At 42.3% G+C, this 21686-nt stretch overlaps 1 protein-coding gene across 1 annotated transcript in view; it reads left to right on the plus strand.

Moving 5' to 3' along the window:
* The window catches only part of LOC126336076 (serpin B8-like), a 103903-nt gene that overhangs the window by 31039 nt on the left and 51178 nt on the right, over nt 1-21686 (plus strand). The window contains exons 2-3 of the mRNA XM_049999556.1: nt 1166-1255; nt 11675-11854. Coding sequence (XP_049855513.1) covers nt 1166-1255; nt 11675-11854 — 270 coding nt within the window. The remainder of the gene's footprint in view (nt 1-1165; nt 1256-11674; nt 11855-21686) is intronic.

Here is a 21686-nt window from a genome sequence, read left to right on the forward strand (position 1 = left end):
ATGATAAGACTCGCTGAAAACATTGCTATCCTTAGTAAAAGTGAAGAAGAATTACAGGATCTGCTGAATGGAACGAACAGTCTATTTATTTATTTATTGAGTCATTAGTCTTCTGACTGGTTTGATGTGGACCGTCACGAATTCCTTTCCTGTGCTAACCTCTTCATCTCAGAGTAATGAGTACAGAATATGGACTGAGAGTAACTCGAAGAAAGACGACTGTAATGAGAAGTAGGAGAAATGAGGACTGCGATAAACTTAGCACTAGGATTGACGGTCACGAAGTAGATGTAGTTAAGGAATTCTGCTACATCGGCAGCAAAATAACTCATGGTGAATGGAGCAAAGAGAGATCAAGATTAGACTAACACTGGCAAAATGAGCATTCCTGGCCAAGAGCAGTCTGGTAGTATCAGACACTGGCTTTAATTTGAGGAAGATACGCATGAGAATGTACGTTTGGAGCACAGCATTGTATGGTAGTGACACATGGACTTTAGGGAAACGGAACAGATGAAATTTGAGGCATTTGAGATGTGGTGCTACAGAATAATGCTGAAAATTAGGTGGATTGATGATGTACGCCATCAGGAGGTTCTCCTCAGAACCGGAGAGAACAGAAATACATGAAGAAGGGGCAGTATGGTAGGAGGTCTGTTAAGACATCAGGGAATAACTTCCATGGTACTACAGGGAGCTGTAAAGGGCAAAGATTCTGCAGGAAGATAGAGATTGGAACACACCCAGCAAATAATTGAGGACGTAGGTTGCAAGTGCTACTCTGAGAGTGAAGAAGTTGGGGCAGGAGAGAAATTCGTGGCGGGCCACACCAAAGCAGTGAGAAGATTATTACTGTTGTTATCAGTGCAGCTGGAACAAAGATTTTTCGATAGAAGAACCAGCAAGGCACTCTTTTTATCCGTATTTTATAATGTGTATTGTCAGAGCCCATAAGCGAAGATCACTGAACAGCTTTATCAGTTTGGATGAATTTTGAATGTTTTCCAACATGTTTACACTGGCAAGAGCACAGAAAAACTATTCTACTAAATCTGCATATTGTTCTGCGACATAGACTATCGCTTTATTCGAGATTTAAGAATACTTCTGTACTGCAATTCTCCTCAATTTGACAAAATTTGGAGTCTCACTTCCTTTGTTGCAGGTGTGTGCTGCCATGGCTGCGGATTTTCCATCATACTCTCTGCTGGCGCTTTCCCTGGCGAACAACGAGTTTACTCCAGAACTCTATACGGTTAGTTTCACATAAAATAACCCTACATCTTTCTTACATTGTCTCTGATTTTACCTGAAATCGTCCCACTTTCTGTCCTAGTTTTCACTCATTATTGTGGTCTGGTATAGAGACAAATGTAATATACAGGACATCAGTTTGGAAATGAGGTTGGTGTAAGAAATGACAAGGAAAATATTGTACGTTAGGGATCCGAGGCAGTAGAGAGCGTCGTCTTTCACATAAACTTTTCAACTTTATTGCCGTGTAAGAATTGGCAATGCGTGTTGAAATATGGAACTTCAGTTTCCCAATGGCCACAAGCAAAGCCGTCGTCACACGGGAAGAGACAGCTTACGTGACGTGGGCACGGACGAGATATCTTGCGACTTCTCGAGAAAAAGCGCCGCTGGCACACGGGATGAGCTGTCTAACGTGATTGATTTGCGCTTTGAGCACTCTCTAGCGGCAGTTTTCGGCTATATTTGGCTCGCAAAGCACACAGTTTCCATACGAAAATAGAGCTTCATTAACTCTGTTGGCGATCGTCGAAAACGTGAGGGGAAAGTCGCGAAGAAGATTTTGGACTCGTCGATGGCTTGAATAGCGAATTCCTGCTAGAGAAACACTACGTAATGCTGTAAAACGGCCTGAGTTACAGTACATACTGTAATGTTGTTGCATTAATTTGTTCTGCAAGCGGTGCTGCTATTCAAGACTATAAAAGTGGGTTAAAAGCTGTGAGCTGTCTGAGGAAGTTAACCTTCATTACTGAGCAGCTGTTTCACCAAGTATCGAGTCTAGCTTACCAAATTTCCAACCATACTAACATTAATTATAATCTTTTAGTATTCATTTTACAATAAGCGCTGATATATATATATATATATATATATATATATATATATATATATATATATATATGGGCAAATTAAATAGAAATAAATAAATCAGTTTGTATTTGGAAATTTATTTTAACATTGATCATTGAAATTTCAGCATGTTAAACTTGATTCATACTAAACTGCTGCCTTATTTAGGATTGTGAAAATGTGAGTTTGTAATCTTATGGAACACATCAAATAGGGAGCCAAGATTGGGAGACTGCATACAACACTACATTCATAAAATAACACACGAAGAACGTTGAAACATACGCAAGAGGAAATTAACCACAACCAACCGATTCAATTTTCACCCAAAGAAGTTAAGTTCGTAGCGCAATCCTGTCCGTCATGTAATTACCACAAACTGTTATACTAAATTCATACTAACTCTCAGTGAAATCTTCCCGAAAAGAATGGCTGAGGGCTACTTTGATGCTTACACCACATGCTTCACCTGATTAACTTGGTTTACACAAAGAGTGTAACTCCACAATAATTTTGATAATTAAAATAAATTAGTCGAAAAGCAATTTACAAAAGAAAACCTCGAACTGGTTACTATCGTCTCACTATTAACTTGATGGGTCAAACAATTGTATAAGCACGTGGTACTGGTCTCACAAAGTACACACCACGTGGGTTGAACATAAAGAAAAGTTGCTATATTGAAAAATATTGTCAAGACGAGACGCATTTATGATTGATGATCTTAGAGTTACTGATCAACACGTGGTTCCACTTTGCTCATAAAGTAGTGACAAAGCAACTACCGGAAAACATTCTGAATTGTGACTCGAATTACACTGCGTTGCAATTTAAGATAACATTAGATATTTTAGAGCTAAACCTGAAATAAAGGTGATTAAATTTTCAGTTAGGCTGAACTTAAGAAATCCATTGTCCTACGGACTTAGCAGACACTCGCTTAGCCGGAGATCTTACCACTTCAGACGCTCGCCGCGGACAGACTGACCTGCTGGGCTCTTACCGAGCGTGCTTCACAAATACAAACGGAAGTGACCAGAGAGGCAGCTCCCTAAACCAACATGACAAGGGACGGACAGGACCATACTAAGAATAGAAACCTCTTTGCTTCTAGAAAGCGTAGCTACCTGTTCCGACGTTGGTCCTACTGTTCTCTAGCAGACAGGCTTGTCTGCTACCATCAAGCATGCAACTAGAAATACATTTTCTCATTCATCCTCTCACACAGAAGGGAAGGGGGATGACAGTATCTTATCATATACAGTATATAAAAGAAAACGGACGTAGGTTTCGTATGAGACTGTGTGACATAAATTACATATAAACTGTGTTTTAAAGTGTAGTAGTGTGACAGATTGTTCTTGTTTATGTGTAAAAGTAACACGTTCCACTACTCAGTTAAGAAATTATCATGAAAGGAATCCAACAGAGACCTTTCAATACTAGTAGAAGTTATTCGGTAAATCAATTGAATGCTCATCCCATTTACTGTTTTAAATTGAATATGGCTAAGGTATAGTGAGTGTCTAATGTCAGTTTGTGCATGTACAGGGTGTTTCAAAAATGACCGGTATATTTGAAACGGCAATAAAAACTAAACGAGCAGCGATAGAAATACACCGTTTGTTGCAATATGCTTGGAACAACAGTATATTTTCAGGCGGACAAACTTTCGAAATTACAGTAGTTACAATTTTCAACAACAGATGGTGCTGCAAGTGATGTGAAAGATATAGAAGACAACGCAGTCTGTGGGTGCGCCATTCTGTACGTCGTCTTTCTGCTGTAAGCGTGTGCTGTTCACAACGTGCAAGTGTGCTGTGGACAACATGGTTTATTCCTTAGAACAGAGGATTTTTCTGGTGTTGGAATTCCACGAAGTTTTCAACGGAGGTTTAATGTAACCAAAGGACCGAAAAGCGATACAATAAAGGATCTGTTTGAAAAATTTCCACGGACTGGGAACGTGACGGATGAACGTGCTGGAAAGGTAGGGCGACCGCGTATGGCAACTACAGAGGGCAACGCGCAGCTAGTGGAGCAGGTGATCCAACAGCGGCCTCGGGTTTCCGTTCTCCCTGTTGCAGCTGCGGTCCAAATGACGCCAACGTCTACGTATCGTCTCATGCGCCAGAGTTTACACCTCTATCCATGCAAAATTCAAACGCGGCAACCCCTCAGCGCCGCTACCATTGCTGCACGAGAGACATTCGCTAACGATATAGTGCACAGGATTGATGACGGCGATATGCATGTGGGCAGCATTTGGTTTACTGACGAAGCTTATTTTTACCTGGACGGCTTCGTCAATAAACAGAACTGGCGCATATGGGGAACCGAAACGCCCCATTTTGCAGTTCCATCATGCCTGCATCCTCAAAAAGTACTGGTCTGGGCCGCCATTTCTTCCAAAGGAATCATTGGCCCATTTTTCAGATCCGAAACGATTACTGCATCACGCTATCTGGACATTCTTCGTGAATTTGTGGCGATACAAACTGCCTTAGACGACACTGCGAACACCTCGTGGTTTATGCAAGATGGTGCCCGGCCACATCGCACGGCCAACGTCTTTAATTTCCTGAATGAATATTTCGATGATCGTGTGATTGCTTTGGGCTATCCGAAACATACAGGAGGCGGCGTGGATTGGCCTCCCTATTCGCCAGACATGAACCCCTGTGACTTCTTTCTGTGGGGACACTTGAAAGACCAGGTTTACCGCCAGAATCCAGAAACAATTGAACAGCTGAAGCAGTACATCTCATCTGCATGTGAAGCCATTCCGCCAGACACGTTGTCAAAGGTTTCGGGTAATTTCATTCAGAGACTACGACATATTATTGCTACGCATGGTGGATATGTGGAAAATATCGTACTATAGAGTTTCCCAGACCGCAGCGCCATCTGTTGTTGACAATTGCAACTACCGTAATTTCGAAAGTTTGTCTGCATGAAAATGTACTGTGGTCCCAAGAATATTGCAACAAACGGTGTATTTCTATTGCTGCTCGTTTAGTTTGTATTGCCGTTTCAAATATACCGGTCATGTTTGAAACACCGTGTATATTATCTATACCAATCTCTGAAATAACGTACTTCATCACATAGGTTTCAAAATCGAGTTTTGTTACCTGATTTCATTCGAATGGAAGAGGAGATTGTTTTGAAGCTGCTCACAATCACTGAAAAATACATTTGTTGTCAAGATACAAACCTGGGCAGTCCAGAAACCCAGTGATAGGTATATATATTTTTACACAAAGTTTCATAATAGCAAAACTTCCAGTGTGTAACTGGATGAAACATTCCAGTCGGTGGCCTTTGCAACAAGAACTGCAGCAAATACATCTGTTATAATAAATTACATCGATTTTGAGATCATACTTCTACAACATGAATACGAAAGATCCTAAATCTTTTAGAAAACAAAAAGTGCAAAATAATTATGGAAAGAGGTGGACGCGAATGTGCAGTAGCATTGAAACAGTATCGCAGCACTCAAATTACAACGCTACAAACATCAACTACAGGAAGCCTTTACCTGTCGACATTTAGTTTCATATCATTTTGCCGCAACAGATCATAGCTAGAATGACCCGTTTTCATGAGATCCCCTTTTGCAGATGTTTAGAATCAGCTTATATACATACCACATACTCTATGATAGAGTTAACCTACCATACAAGTAGCTTAATTCAGTGCAATATGGCGGCTACGTTCTGCTGACGCGAGAAAAAGATGTCGCATCACGCTCCACATTGTAGTGGAACGTCAAATTCCACGCCGTGACGTCACCAGTCCCTCGTGGACGTGTGTTTTGACGTCTTGTGACGGGAAGATTTAATTCTGCTTAATGTAGCATGAGTGCATCCCCCCCTCCTCCATCCCCTCACAATAGTGCATGCAGACACTAGGTCTGAACAAAACAGTCACTTTACGTAGGTGGTACTGTATTACCTATAATGATTTCCATTGCGACTTAAGGGGAACTTTTTGGTGGTACTGTTATCACCTATAACGACTTCCATTGCGACTTAAGGGGAATTTTTTTTCACATTTTCGGACTTTTATCTCATTACGAAATTTTCAATTTTTTGAATAAAATGATACAATATATATATATATATATATATATATATATATATATATATATATATATATATATATGTGTGTGTGTGTGTGTGTGTGTGTGTGTGTGTGTGTGTGGAGGGTCAGTTTGTTTACCTGAAGACAGTGAAGTATCATATGGACTAGCAAGGAAATGTATCATTAATTGTGCCACTTGTAAATATACTCAGTGATTTTGAAATTCTGATAAGTATAAAGATAATTATTTTGAAGTAAATGTTAGGTTTTTTTATGGATTGAGAGCTATTGACAAAGGACACACTGCAGTAGAAACAATCTCTGCCATGATGAATATGTCACGACCGACCTTATAAAATCGACAAGTATGCAGGATTTATTGGAGCTGCTGTGGAATCTGTTGCATGTGAGTCAATGAAGGGTGCTGCAAACGAAGCTGTTGAAATAAATGACGGCATGACTGACATACCGGTAGCTTTTGATGCCACTTGGCAGAAGTGCAGGTACAGTTCTAAGAACCCTGTTGCTATGGTGACCATTGTGGATACTGGAAAGGTAATAGATTTCCAAACATTGTTGTAAGTGTAAATCAGGGAATGAAGAAAGGCATATCTGTGACAGCAATTATGGAAGAAACAAGTATGGAGGCCTCTGCAGCTACTGAAATTATTAGTCGATCAATGAACGAAAGCAGAGTGTGTTACACTAAGTTCTTAAGTGATGGAGACTGAAAACACTGTCCGCTAAGCCTTATGGTGAGAAGATTGTCACAAAACTTGAATATGTTGGTCATGTCAAGGTTGAGAAAGTTGAAACAAAGTTTGAGAGACAAGAAATTTTCTGAAGGTAAAACTAGAAGAGGCAGGCTGACAGACAAAATGATTGTTGAACTACAGCAGTATAATACGATGGCCATTAGAAATAATACTGAGGATTTGTTGAAAATGAAGCAGGCAGTATGGGCTACCTTCTTCCATAGACTGTCAACTGATGAAAAACCAGTACACCACCTTTGTCCTCCTGTACCTGATGCGCAGTATTCGTACAGTACATATAGCCATAAACATTCCATCCCAGCAGCAGTCATGGATTTCATAAAATCCCAATGAGATTATTGAATCTTATATGGACTCGCTTATCAAAAAAGGTTTTTGTTGGAATGAAGACACTAAAGTGGGGGATCAGTGGTGCTGTTGTTGTTTTTAATGATGGGAACATTGGTAGCGGGAAAGTGGTACAGCATATGGGAACTAATCCAGGAGCAAACGTCAGAGAACTTGAATGGATGGACAAGGTTCGCATTGATAAGGCAGAGTATACAGCACAGTTGGCCACTAAGGAGTCCAGAAAGAAGAAAAAACTTGGAAAAAGATCAAGAAGATGATATACAGTATGGTGCAACGTGCTTCTGAGTGACTGAAAATAAAAAATTAAGCATATATTAAGTGAATTGCAGTCTTTTGAAACTTTAGAAGCCGTTCCTGAAAATTTACATTTTCTGTAGCATTTTTTCCTAAATCTTAGAAACCACTTCGAGTAGAGTATTAAAATTTTCAGGGGGAAATTGTATTTCCGGAAGCAGTGGATGAAATGCAATTTTTATAGTTCAGTACACTCAGAACATACACTTTAATGTCCTGTAAAAGTTTCATGTCAATGGCTGCAATGGTTGCTGAAATACAGGGAAGCCGTCACTAAATTTAACATTGTCGGTAAAGGGCGTTCCAACTCCACTTAAAACCTCTTCACTTTGTTAATTAAGCTTTCAGACGCGTGGCAGCTGTCCGATAGCTACTAGTAGTTAAAGGCATTTCAGTTTCGTTTCCATTTCCTTGTTTTTTCTGAATTGTTCCACGTAAACGATACAACGGTTGCTTAAGTTAAGACCTTAGCTGGTTATTTCCTCGTTCTTATCCAAATGAGTTACTATTCAGTTTTCCCCCTCCCAGTTATACATGTAACGTCGTATCCTAACGGAAGGGCTACGTTCCTTACAAATAACGTGCTTTTCTCTGGACTTCATCCAACCTTACCTCCCATTTGTAAAAAAAGCTAAAGGAATAATTCGCGAATGAAGGCTAAATAGTATCAAAAGAGAGACGACAATATGATATTGGTCTGCACTGCATTTTGTAGCCTATCTACTTCAATAACCGTCAGTTACTGATCTACCCAAGAAGCAAAACTCATCGACTACTTCTAATGTCTCATTTTGTAAGTCTTGGTACTCATTTATGCTGGACTTGTGGTATGTAGGAAGAAAGGAAATGTCCTATAGCTTAGAAACAGATTTTTTATGCCCCCATGTGGACAGTATCAACTATCGCCAGGAATTTTACCGGTTCTGGTAGCAACCACGAATATTATGATTCGACACTAACATTACTTATTATTCTTCTACGCCGGCTACTACCTACCCCCACCTCCACTTCACTCCTGACGGTGCTAGGGTATATTGACACCACATAGATAGTTAGCCACATGTGCAATAATACTGACTGGAATTTTCTACGAAGTCCACGGTTACGAATACAGATAGATATCCTAATCCCAGAAACTACAAGGAGCAAAATATTATATAAAACTTACACAGAAACTAAATGGTAGCTTTAAGAATCGATGGGCATAAAGTGAGAGCAGTAGTTGAAAATCAATGCAACCTATCCCCATTGTTATTCAGTCTGATCACTGACAAGCAGTAAAGGGATCAAAAGAGCATTTTGGAAAAGTGCTTGATGTTCAGTCAAAAGAAGTAAAGACTTTGAGCTTCGGCGACGACATTGTAATTCAGAGACGGTAAAATACTTGGAGTAACAGTTGAACAGTTGAAAGGATAATTGTAAACGAATATAGTAAGATGAATATCAACAAACGTATTTAGGGATAACGGAGTGTAGTCGAACCAAATCAGGCGACCCTGAGTGAATTAAATTAGATAATGAGACCTTAGAAGTATTCGATGAGTTTTACTGTTTGGGCAGTTTAATAACTGACGATTATCGAAGTAGAGAGGATACAAAACGCAATACAAATCAGTATCATTTTGTAATGCTATTTAGCCCTCATCGCGAAGAGTTTTACAGTGCATTATTTCGAACTTTACAAACGGCCTGTTCGTCCTTTACCCGTTTCATGTCTATTAAAAATTAAAATTTGTTGTTATAATACGATTTGATTTTATATGAGATCAATGTGAGTGAATAATATGAGGGTACAAGTCCATTTTTGTTCATTCTGAGATACAGAGTCCTAAAGTTAAATGAGCACTGAAAAATCTGCAGTTGAGATATCACAAGTATTCAAGCATATAGCTTCTTGCTAGAGGTGAACCTTTCTTACTGTTTGTCTCGACCATTAATTTCAGAAGCATTATAGACAGAAAAGTTGAGGTAATGGACTTGTACGACTTGTACGACTTCATATGTGCATCGAATTGTTTTGGGACGTAGGCTCTCAGAATTTTAGCATAAAACGTTTCCGTGATAGGTAGTGCATGTAACACTGGGCAAGATATCACAGTAGTTAACAAACTGGACTCGAATTTGGTAGGAACCCGGCTCAGATTCCAGCGCAGGTACAAGAATAAGTCGAATGGAGATTTCGAGTACTATCTTTTTCATGGCTAAGTTACATTTCTGTAGAATTTTCAACGGTTTTTAGCCTACCATCTGCCATTTGTACGACCAACCTCACCTGGTTATCGGAAGGGTTGAGAATGTTTCCAGCGACCGATCGTCAGTAGTGTAATCAAACGGTACTGACCTTTGTTTCTAGAGATGTACACTACGTAACCTTTCTTTATGGTGAAGAATTTGCGGTACTCATAACTGACGAATGTTATTTCCCTGAGTGTGTTGCTGCGACAGTAAAATTCGCTGGAGCATTGTTTCATAATGTTTTTATTATTGTGTTTTCTGCTTTGGACTAAAATCTCCAATTTTGTTCAATAACAAAATACAAATTTATGAAAACAATTCAATCTGTATCATACTTCCTATTTTTTGTCTACAATTTTTAATCGTGCCTTTCCTCTGTCTTATGAGTTTCTGTCTACAGAGCAGAGACCAGTGCATCGTGAATCGAAGAAGAAAAATCGAAATTATGCGATTAAAAATATCTGAATCCTAACTTGGAAAGGTTTGGAGACCAGATGGAACAGACAGTTAGTATACAGTGCCAATACAATACAGTTACGGACGTCAAGATGAGTAATTTACGTAATTCTCAGAATCCAACGCGATAAGATGATAGTATATGTGGGTGCTCTCGTAATCTTGACATTTCTTGACTAGTTGGTAGTGGTTAGTCGTTAATATTACTTTATTTCCGATCTCAGGGCGTGGTAGTTGTTAATTTTCTTTGCGAGAAGACGACACAATTTATTGTCTTTAAAATTCGTCGTAAAACAGGATTCGTAGTGGAATTGTGTATTTCGTACTATCTTTCTCTCTTTAACTTTGATGGATTAATCAGTAAATAAAGACGATCATCTTTAAGTAAGCCCTGTCCAAATTAATTTTACACTCTCTTAAGTAAGTTAAATTCACGCCAAGTTACTTTTGCGAGTTATTATAAACTCAATATTCATTAACGTAGGAAGCCAAAGATGTAATGCCTATGTTAACTTTCGTTAGATTTGATGAAAAAATCACGATCGCTGCTCTGCGTTGCGTAATGTAGCGATCAAGAATAATTAAAGTTTCGACTTTCAGTTAATTCCTATCCACTGAAAACCCCTATCTCACTTGCTCAATTCACTAAAAAATTAATTATCATAGTTAATAATAGGCTATAACCTTTCCCTTTCACTAAGATAATTACTTTCAGACAAGGTGAGAAGTACTTCTGAAATTAAAGTTTCGATTATAATCCTATATATTTTCAAAAGTAAAAATCATAAAGCCACGCGGAGTTGCCGCGCGGTTTAGGGCGTTATGTCACGGACTGCGCTGCCCCTCCCGCCGGAGGTTCGAGTCCTCCCTCGGGCATGGGTGTGTGTGTTGTTCTTAGCACAAGTTAGTTTAAGTAGTGTGGAAGTCTAGGGATCGATGACCTAAGCAGTTTGATCACTTATGAATTCACACACACATTTGAACATTTTTAGAAAAATCTTAAGCACTCACACAAGCTAACACAAAACAGACAACATGATACAAGATAAGCTTAGACAAAATGCCAAACTAAGAGTGAGACACTATTGTCTCGACTATTTATAAACTAATACAAAATATGTTGACATAACTGTAACTTCGTGCACCTGGAATTTCTTAGTACACTTCTTAAATAATTCAGAGTTACACAAAAATATTACCGAAGTTATTGGTAATCATGACTTATGGCCGTATGGGTTAAATGAGCCACCCCAGGACGCAGGCAGACAGTGTATTTCATGTTCACTATTGTAAATATTAGCACATTAATTTACTGCATTTGTTTACATTTTCTTTAGTTTCATGAAGCTTTGGTGACTTTATTTCAGGTAATAGGACAAGAACTAGGAAATATATTCTTCTCGCCGATTAGTATACATGTAGCCCTCATTTTGGTGTTCCTTGGAGCAGGCGGTGAAACTTATAAAGAGCTTTTGAATGGCTTGCACTTGCTGGATGAGAAGCAGCTGGTTGCGGAAGGAGCAAATGCTATGATGAAAAGCCTTGTGGTAAGTACATAATTTTCAAAAAATTAATCCATAACATTGTACATGCTTGGGAATAGTTTTTTTCCTATTATCAGAAGGTAACGCGCTACTTATACAAAATTGTTCTGGACTGATGAGTGTCAGAATCATCTGAAAAGTACGATGTATTAAGGTAAAGCATGCTCACGTAATTCTACTGAAATGAATAGAAATATCTAAACTAACGCTACGGCATATGTTCCTGCATGTAACACATACTCTTTAGTTTTAGCTTCTATATTTTTTCCAGTATAATTTGGATACCTTTTGAGGAAGGGTGGGCATAGGTGCAGCAAAAGTTTGTAGTGGCAGATGTCCCAGTGAGGGCATTGGAAGGCATATCCATGGGAAGGCTCTCGATGTGAGATGGAAGTTTAACGCAGATGTTCTTTCAGTGACAAAAATTTATATTTTGTAACACATTTACTATTTCCAGAGGCAAAAAGGTAGAAAGTTCAATGTAGTGTCTTAATACACTGTTAGTACGCTAGATATAGATGTAGTTTGGGTTTTGGTCTTCAAGGCGAAGACTGGTTTGATGCAGCTCTCCATGATACTTTATTCTGGGAAACCCTCTTTATCTCTGAATAACTACTGCGAACCTACATCTTTTGGAAGCTGCTTACTTCATTCATCTCTTGCTTTCTCTCTACAATTTTTACCAGCCACACTTCCATCCAGTACCAAACTTTGATCCCTTGATATCTCAGAATGTGTCCTATCAGCCGATCCCTTCTTTTAGCAATGTTGTGCCACAAATTACCTTTTCTCCCCATTTCTACTCAGTACCTCCTCATTAGTTACGTGATCTATCCAGTCTAATCTACATCATTCTTCTGTAGCACCAAAACTTCTATTATCTTTTTGCTTGAACTGTTTATTGTCCACGTTTTACTTTCATACTTGGTTGCACTTCGAACAAACACATCCAGAAAAGACTTCCTAACGCTTAAATCTATTTTGATGTTAACAAGTTTCTCTTCTTCAGAAACGATTTTCTTGTCGTTGTCACCCTATATCCTCGGTACTTCGGCCATCATCAGTTATTCTGCTGCCCATATAACATTTCAACAGCATCAAATGATTTAATTCAAACTTGATTTCATTAAAATACATTATATTATCTTTTTTTGGCTTTTGTTGATGTTCATCTTATATCCTCCTTTCAAGACACTGTTCATTCTGTTCAATTGATTTTCCATTCTTTTGCTATCTTTGCAGAATTACGATGTCAGTTTCTTTTCTTCCCACAGAACGTTGATTCCTTCTCCAAATTTCTCTTTTGTTGCCTTTAATGCTTGCACAATGTACAGATTGAATAAAATTAGGGACAGGTTACAACCCTGCCTCACTCCCATCTCAACCACTGCTTCCTGTTCGTGCTTCTCGACATCTACACTACTAGCCATTAACATTGCTACATCACGAATATGACGTGCTACAGACGCGAAATTTAACCGACAGGGAGAAGATGCTGTGATATGCAAATGATTAGCTTTTCGGAGCATTCACACAAGGTTGGCGCCGGTGGCGACACCTACAAGGTGCTGACAAAAGGGAAATTTTTAAGCCGATTTCTCATATACAAACTGCTGTTGACCGGCGTTTCCTGGTGAAACGTTGTTGTGATGTCTCGTTTGAAGAGGAGAAATGCGTACTATCACGTTTCCGACTTTGATAAAGGTCGGATTGTAGCCTATCGCGATTGCGGTTTATCGTATCGCGCCATTGCTGCTCGCGTTGGTCGAGATCCAATGACTGTTAGCAGAATATGGAATCGGTGGGTTCAGGAGGGTAATACGGAACGCCGTGCAGGATGCCAACGGCCTCGTGTGACTAGCAGTCGAGATGACAGGAATCTTATCCGCATGGCTGTAACGTATCGTGCAGCCACGTCTCGATCCCTGAGTCAACAGATGGGGACGTTTGCAAGACAACAACCATGTGCACGAACAATTTGACGACGTTTCAGCAGCATGAACTATCAGCTCGGAGACCGTGGCTGCGGTTATCCTTGACGCTGCATCACAGACAGGAGCGCCTGCGATGGTGTACTCAACGACGAACGTGGGTGCACGAATGGCAAAACGGCATTTTTTCGGATGAAGCCAGATTCTGTTTACAGCATCATTATGATCGCATCCGTGTTTGGAGAAATCGTGGTGAACGCACATTGGAAGCGTGTATTCGTCATCGCCATACTGGAGTATCACCCGGCGTGATGGTATGGGGTGCCATTGGTTACACGTCTCGGTCACCTCTGATCGCATTGACGGCACTTTGAACAGTGGACGTTACATTTCAGGTATTTTACGACCCGTGGCTCTACCCTTCATTCGATCCCTGCGAAACCCTACACTTCAGCAGGATAGTGCACGACCGCACATTGCAGGTCCTGTACGGGCCTTTATGGACACAGATAATGTTCGACTGCTGCCCTGACAAGCACATTCTCCAGAACTTTCACCAACTGAAAACCTCTGTTCAATGGTGGCCGAGCAACTGGCTCGTCACAATGCGCCAGTCACTACTCTTGATGAACTGTGGTATCGTGTTGAAGCTGCAAGGGCAGCTGTATCTGTACACGCCATCCAAGCTCTGTTTGACTCAATGCCCAGGCGTATCAAGGCCATTATTACGGCCAGAGGTGGCTGTTCTGGGTACTGATTTTTCAGGATCTATGCACCCAAATTGCGTGAAAATGTAATCACATATCAGTTCTAGTATAATATATTTGTCCAATGAATACCCGTTTATCATCTGCATTTCTTCTTGGTGTAGCAATTTTAATGGGCAGTAGTGTATAACAGCCATCTGGTTTCTGTTCTGGTTATAAATAGCCTTTTGCTCCCTGTAGTTTACCCCTGCTACACTTCTGTTCATCCGCGGTGTGGGGTAGCTTCTTTGGCTACTAATCAGAAAGTCCTGGATCCCGGTATCGAGCCTCGCAACAGCTTAATTTGTGAATAAAAATCACTAGCAATGGAAGAGGAAAACTTCGGGCATAAGAAGTCACCCTCATTCCGCCGAGGCGCTTGTTAAAGAGGACGGAGGATCGGCCAGATGTTCATAGCACTCTGCTGCGCTTGGGGTGGGAAACTGCCCACAAAAGGCGGAAGAATCGGCACTGATCAACGGCGTAAGGACCCAGAAGACATCGGCACCCGCTGCTTTAAAGGCACATAGTGTGTATCCACAGAAAATGTGGCCTGTTATTGAAAAAGTGTCATGGTGATCTCTCCATTGGAAAAATATTCCGAGTAGTTAGCCATTCAGATCTCTGGGAGTGGCCTGTCAAAGGGGAGCTGACCATGAGAAAAGCGTTTTATAACCAACGAAAGGGTAACGTTCTACTAGTTCCTCCAAATACAATATGAAAACATAATAATTTTAGAGTAGAAAGGTTTATAAATTTGCCTCGAAAGCCCAGTTCGTAGCTGTTGTTCTTGGTGTGGTCTTCAGTCCTGAGACTGGTTTGATGCAGCTCTCCATGCTACTCTATCGTGTGCAAGCTTCTTCATCTCCCAGTACCTACTGAAACCTACATCCTTCTGAATCTGCTTAGTGTATTCATCTCTTGGTCTCCCTTTACGATTTTTACCCTCCACGCTGCCCTCCAATACTAATTTGATGATCCCTTGATGCCTCAGAACATGTCCTACCAACCGATCCCTTCTTCTAGTCAAGTTGTGCCACAAACTTCTCTTCTCCCCAATCCTATACAACACCTCCTCATTAGTTATGTGATCTACCCATCTAATAACGACCTTGATAGGCCTGGTCATTGAGTCAAACAGAGCTTGGATGGCGCGTACAGGTACAGCTGCCCATGCAGCTTCAACACTTTTGTTTGAAATACTTTGAAACGATATTTACGCATGGCTGTTTAGAAGTCTCTGCACTGGAATTTGGTGTCTTTTGTTGCAACCTTTCCTGTTTGCCTGAAACAAGTAAATGAAAGTGTTTCATGGTTCAGAAAACGCAGAAATATCGGAAAAGAATTCAATGTTCCAACGAATGTTAACGAAATCAAATCGGGAAACGTTCATGTGAAGTTCGACACAGTTCTTTTATCAGAAGTCAGGATCTTCATCTGAATCGTCGATGTAGTCTTCCGCACACCGATTGTCAATTAAACGTCACGCAATAATTCGTCGTCCGTACGATAACACTTCTTTAGGTACTGAACAAATAGCTTCCACCCTCCAGCAGCCTGGTTTCATACAACGAACAGATGTTTCAGAAACTACCCTTTTTTTTGCAGCGCAATGAACACCGATTGAGGCCGCCAATGTATGTGGTTTCGTATTTAAGAGCGGGAGAAACTGTAACTCGTCACATGCCTGGAAATTTCTGTTGCCCGTTAATTGACAGGACTGCCAGTTACATTGTTAATGACAGTACCTGTGTATTTAAAAGCATTAAGCAAAATGGAACACGATCACAAATATTTACATTTTTTTAAATTTATTTTTCTTTTACTCATTTCGTTGTATATCAACAGCTTTAATTTAATTCAATTTCCCTTGCTACAAAATGTACCGTGTTACAAGATGATCGTCTCTTAATCCTCATTCACGAATCCATGTTACTTTCGTTCGAAATGCATACTGTAACAAGTGATCGGTATGAGGTGCCTACGCCAATGAGTTGTCGACACTGGAAGGTAAACAAGAAACGATCTCCCTCTCACATCCTCTAACCTCGCCATTATAGAATATATACTCCCTGAATACCTCAGTGGCCGTGCTACTTACCCCTCTGTTCCTGAGACAACTTTACTTGGCTCGCGGCCGAATTCACCAGCGTCAATTAAGAATGTTGTTGTTGTGGTCTTCAGTCCTGAGACTGGTTTGATGCAGCTCTCCATGCTACTCTATCCCGTGCAAGCTTCTTCATATCCCAGTACCTACTGCAACCTACATCCTTCTGAATCTGCTTAGTGTAGTTATCACCTGGTCTCCCTCTATAATTTTTACCCTCCACGCTGCCCTCCAATACGAAATTGGTGATCCCTTGATGCCTCAGAACATGTCCTACCAACCGATCCCTTCTTCTGGTCAAGTTGTGCCACAAACTTCTCTTCTCCCCAATCCGATTCAGTACTTCCTCATCTACCCATCTAATCTTCAGCATTCTTCTGTAGCACCTCATTTCGAAAGCTTCTATTCTCTTCTTGTCCAAACTATTTATCGTCCATGATTCACTTCCATACATGGGTACAGTCCGTACAAATACTTTCAGAAACGACTTCCTGACACTTAAATCTATACTCGATGTTAACAAATTTCTCTTCTTCAGAAACCCCTTCCTTGCCATTGTCAGTCTACATTTTATGTCTTCTCTACTTCGACCATCATCAGTTATTTTGCTCCCCAAATAGCAATACTCCTTTACTACTTTAAGTGTCTCCTTTCCTAATCCAATTCTCTCAGCAGGACCCAACTTAATTAGACTACATTCCATTACCCTTGTTTTGCTTTTGTTGATGTTCATCTTATATCCTCCCTTCAAGACACTTTCCATTCCGTTCGACTGCTCTTCCAAGTCCTTTGTTGTCTCTGACAGAATTACAATGTCATCGGCGAACCTCAAAGTTTTTATTTCTTCTCCATGGATTTTAATACCGACTCCGAATTTTTCTTTTGTTTCCTTTACTGCTTCCTCAGTATACAGACTGAATAACATTGGGGAGAGGCTAAAACAATGTCTCACTCCCTTCTACCCTTTCATGCTCCTCGACTGCCATCTGGTTTCTGTACAAATTGTAAATAGCCTTTCGTTCCCTGTATTTTACCTTCAGAATTTGAAGAAGAGTATTCCAGTAAACATTGTCAAAAGCTTTCTCTAAGTCTACAAATGCTAGAAACGTAGGTTTGCCGTTTCTTAATCTTTCTTCTAAGATAAGTCGTAGGGTCAGTATTGCCTCACGTGTTCCTATATTTCTACGGAATCCAAACTGATCTTCTCCGAGGTCGGCTTCTACCAGTTTTTCCATTCGTCTGTAAAGAATTCGCGTTATTATTTTGGATCCGTGACTTATTAAACTGATTGTTCGGTAATTTTCACATCTGTCAGCACCTGCTTTCTTTGGGATTGGAATTATTATATTCTTCTTGAAGTCTGAGGGTATTTCGCCTGTCTCATACATCTTGCTCACCCGATGGTTGAGTTTTGTCAGGACTGCCTCTCCCAAGGGCGTCAGTAGTTCTAATGGAATGTTGTCTACTCCCGGGGCCTTGTTTAGACTCAGGTCTTTCAGTGCTCTGTCAAACTCTTCACGCAGTATCGTATCCCCCATTTTATCTTCATCTACATCCTCTTCCATTTCCAGTTAATAGCTATATGTCACGAATTTACAAGCATCGAGCAATGTAGTTCATTAGTAAGCTATGATTCTATGTATGGCTATGTCCGCTCCGATAGCTGAAAGGCCCAGTCTGCTTTGGACCGGTGAGCGGCGAGGACGTCTTGTTTACGTCGCGTCCGCAGAGTCGCGAGCGCGCGTAGTTTGTTTACTTCCTCGCCGCAGCTAATACTCGCGTCCGTTAACACTGAGTCGCCATGGGTCATTCGTACAGAAAAGCTACCATCAAGATCACCTTCCAGCCCGACTACGCACTACCACGAGCCTTTGAAGTCGAACGATTCATCCGTGACGAAGTTCAAATACCAACACAGCACATCATCGGTATCCACCTATCCATCACAAGTAGCGTCGTTTACGTCAAGATGGTCGATGACGAGTTATGTCACGCAGTTGTGAACAGATGAGCGAACACTCTCAAGTTCAAACACTCCGATGGTCACATAGGAGAGGTTACTGTCGACCATGCTGGACTAGGATTACGCACACTAAGAGTCTTCGAACTCCCTTTCGAAGTACCACCCGACGTCGTTACCTCAGCTTTCCGCCCTTATGGGACTGTAATTAGTCACGTGGCCGAAAAATGGAACACCTTCGAGACGTACCAGGTCCTCAGCGGCGTCCGAGAAGTGAAAATTGAATTAAAGAAACATGTGCCATCCTAATTAGTCATAGGTGGCTGTCGAGCAATAGTAATGTACGACGGACAACCTCGTACTTGTTCTGGTTGCGGCCAGGAGGGTCATGTGCGCTCGGCGTGTATTCAACGTCAGGTTACACAACTTCCATTACATGACACAACGCCACCTCCTACGCTCACGACCTCCCCCTCAATTACGCAGAGGTGACACGATCGACTGTCATGATAGACGACAACCCCCCAGTAAGACAGGAAGCGTTAGAATACGCGCCTGTCGCCGGTCCTGGATTGACCAACACCATTACGGTGTCTGCAGAGGTTGCAGAACTCCGCCCATCAACTCCACATGAAGATTCGGACGAGAGAATGGAACTCGACTCTAGGGTTGTACCGACCTCTGCCTTTCTACCTGAGGGGGATGCTATAAGGGAGCCACAAGCTCTTTAGGACACAGAAACCCACGTCCGCAAACAAAGGTCACCGAGAAAACATAAAAAGCGACGTCGCACACCCTCAGACGATTGCCTCCAGCGGACGTCTTCTCAAGTTGACGACCGGACGGCCGACGAAACGACGAGGAAAATGGATGACACGAGATCGCCCTCACCGGTCACTTTGACTGATTTTGACAAACCTGATTCCGCTCTCTTGGGCAAACGGATGGCCAACACATTACCCGCCGTTGGTACACAACCGGAAACAACTGCAGATTCACCCTTAGTCACTCAGCCCACAAGTGTTCTACCGCAGCCACCGTTAACTTAAGGACCTTGGGCGGATGACATTGAAGACGATCCTACGGCCGCTGTTGTGGATGAGGAGAGGGGTCTCTCCTCCCACACCTCGGCGCCTCCCGAGTAGCAACAGATGACGGCGCGGACGCGGCCAGCAGATCACAGGCCCCACCTATTACGGCGACACTGACGGCGGCCCCCACCGCAGGAGACGATCTACAGACTTATCGCTTAACGACCCTCAACATTAACACCATTCGGACACGTACGAAGTTGTCGCTGCTCCAAGACATGCTCAATGCAGCAGACGTTGACATTGTGTTTCTCCAAGAAGTCTTCGTCGCCGATTTCCCGGGTATGTATGGTTATATGGCTCATGTGTCCCAAGCCTCGCCAACTAACAGTGGAGTCGCCATTCTCCTCAGAGAGGGCCTCGAGGCGGACGAAGTCCGATATCTCCCCGACGCTAGAGGAATGGCCGTAACGGTGCAAGGCGTGCGCTTTAACAATGTGTACACCCCTTCCGGAACGAATCGCCGTCGTGACCGATCGCTCTTCTTCGCAGAAGGAATAGCACCCCTTTTTCAGGGCAGGCACGATGACTTGATATTAGGGGGCGATTTCAATTGCACCCAAGCACCTAAAGATCAGCTGCCACGCCATTCACCGTGCCCCGAACTTGGGACGCTCATCGGCGATCTCCAGCTGGTAGATACATGGGAACATATTCGAGGAAATAGACCAGGATACACCCATTTCACGAGTCACTCGTCTAGTCGCATCGATAGGATTTACGCCTCCCGTTCTCTCGCGGCAACGGTGAGTGACGCGGAGGTGTGGCCAGTAGCCTTTTCTGATCACGAGGCCTATATATGTGCCGTCACCCTTCGTCGCCAACGGGTGTGGCGCAGCCGACATCCCTGGAAATTAAACCTTGCTCATCTCGCTTCTCCGGATTGTCGACGCGCCATCGAAGACACGTGGAGTTTGTGCGTCCGCCGCCTCCCAACGTATCCTACGTCCATTAGTTGGTGGTTAACCTGCGCCAAGCCGGCCCTACGGCGAACCTTTATTACGTATGGTCGTGAGACTGCTGCTTGGAGGCGGCAGACCATTGATTTTTATTTCACCGTCCTTCTCGAATGCGCCTCCTTGCCACCCACACCGGAACGACAGTTGACAGTTCAGCGTGCGAAAGCACAGATCGTAGCCCATATGCGCCGACGCCCCGAAGGGACGATCGTCCGAGCGCGAACACAAGACAGACTCGCAACGGAACGACCCACCATGTACCACGTCATCCGAGAACGTACACTGCGAAGACGGGCGCTGATACATGCCATCACCACTGAGGACGGCCGTCGACACACCACACAACGCGATATTACTGCAGCCTTCTTCGACCATTACGCACGACTTTATTCTGTTCAATGTTCAGACCCAACGACGGTGACAGCAGTCTCACAACTGGTTTACGGCGTTGTCCCACAGGATTTACAAACTGAATTATTGAACGACATTACGGAAGACGAAGTTATCGACGCCATCGGTAAAGGAGCGGCGAATAAATCTCCTGGCCCGGACGGGCTCCCTGTGGAGTTTTATAGAACTTTCCATCATTTACTGGCTCCCAAGTTAACAGACATCTGTCGGGAACTTATATCCCCCGCAGTGCCGCTCCCTGCGACCTTCGTAGAAGGAATAATTATACCGATTCACAAACCTAAAGGTGGGGCTCGAATACAAGATTACCGCCCGCTAACACTCGTCAACTGCGACATGAAGATATTCACCAGACTGTTAGCAACCGACCCTACCTTACGTCATCTCGCCAGATCAGACTTCCCAAGGGGGTATCAACAACATCCACACAGCACTGTGTCGATACCGTGACTTAATAGCCCTAGCCAGGGCACGCCGCATCCCGGGAGCGCTGGCATCACTAGATTTTAGCCAAGCTTTTGATCGAGTGGATCACGCGTACCTAACGTCCGTTCTCCAGCATATGCAGAACCCACAGCAATTCACAGACGTCGTGATGCGCCTCCTCCGAGGGGCGACTTCCAAAGTGCT

This window comes from Schistocerca gregaria, chromosome 2, assembly GCF_023897955.1.
Source record: "Schistocerca gregaria isolate iqSchGreg1 chromosome 2, iqSchGreg1.2, whole genome shotgun sequence".
Lineage (NCBI taxonomy): Eukaryota > Metazoa > Arthropoda > Insecta > Orthoptera > Acrididae > Schistocerca > Schistocerca gregaria.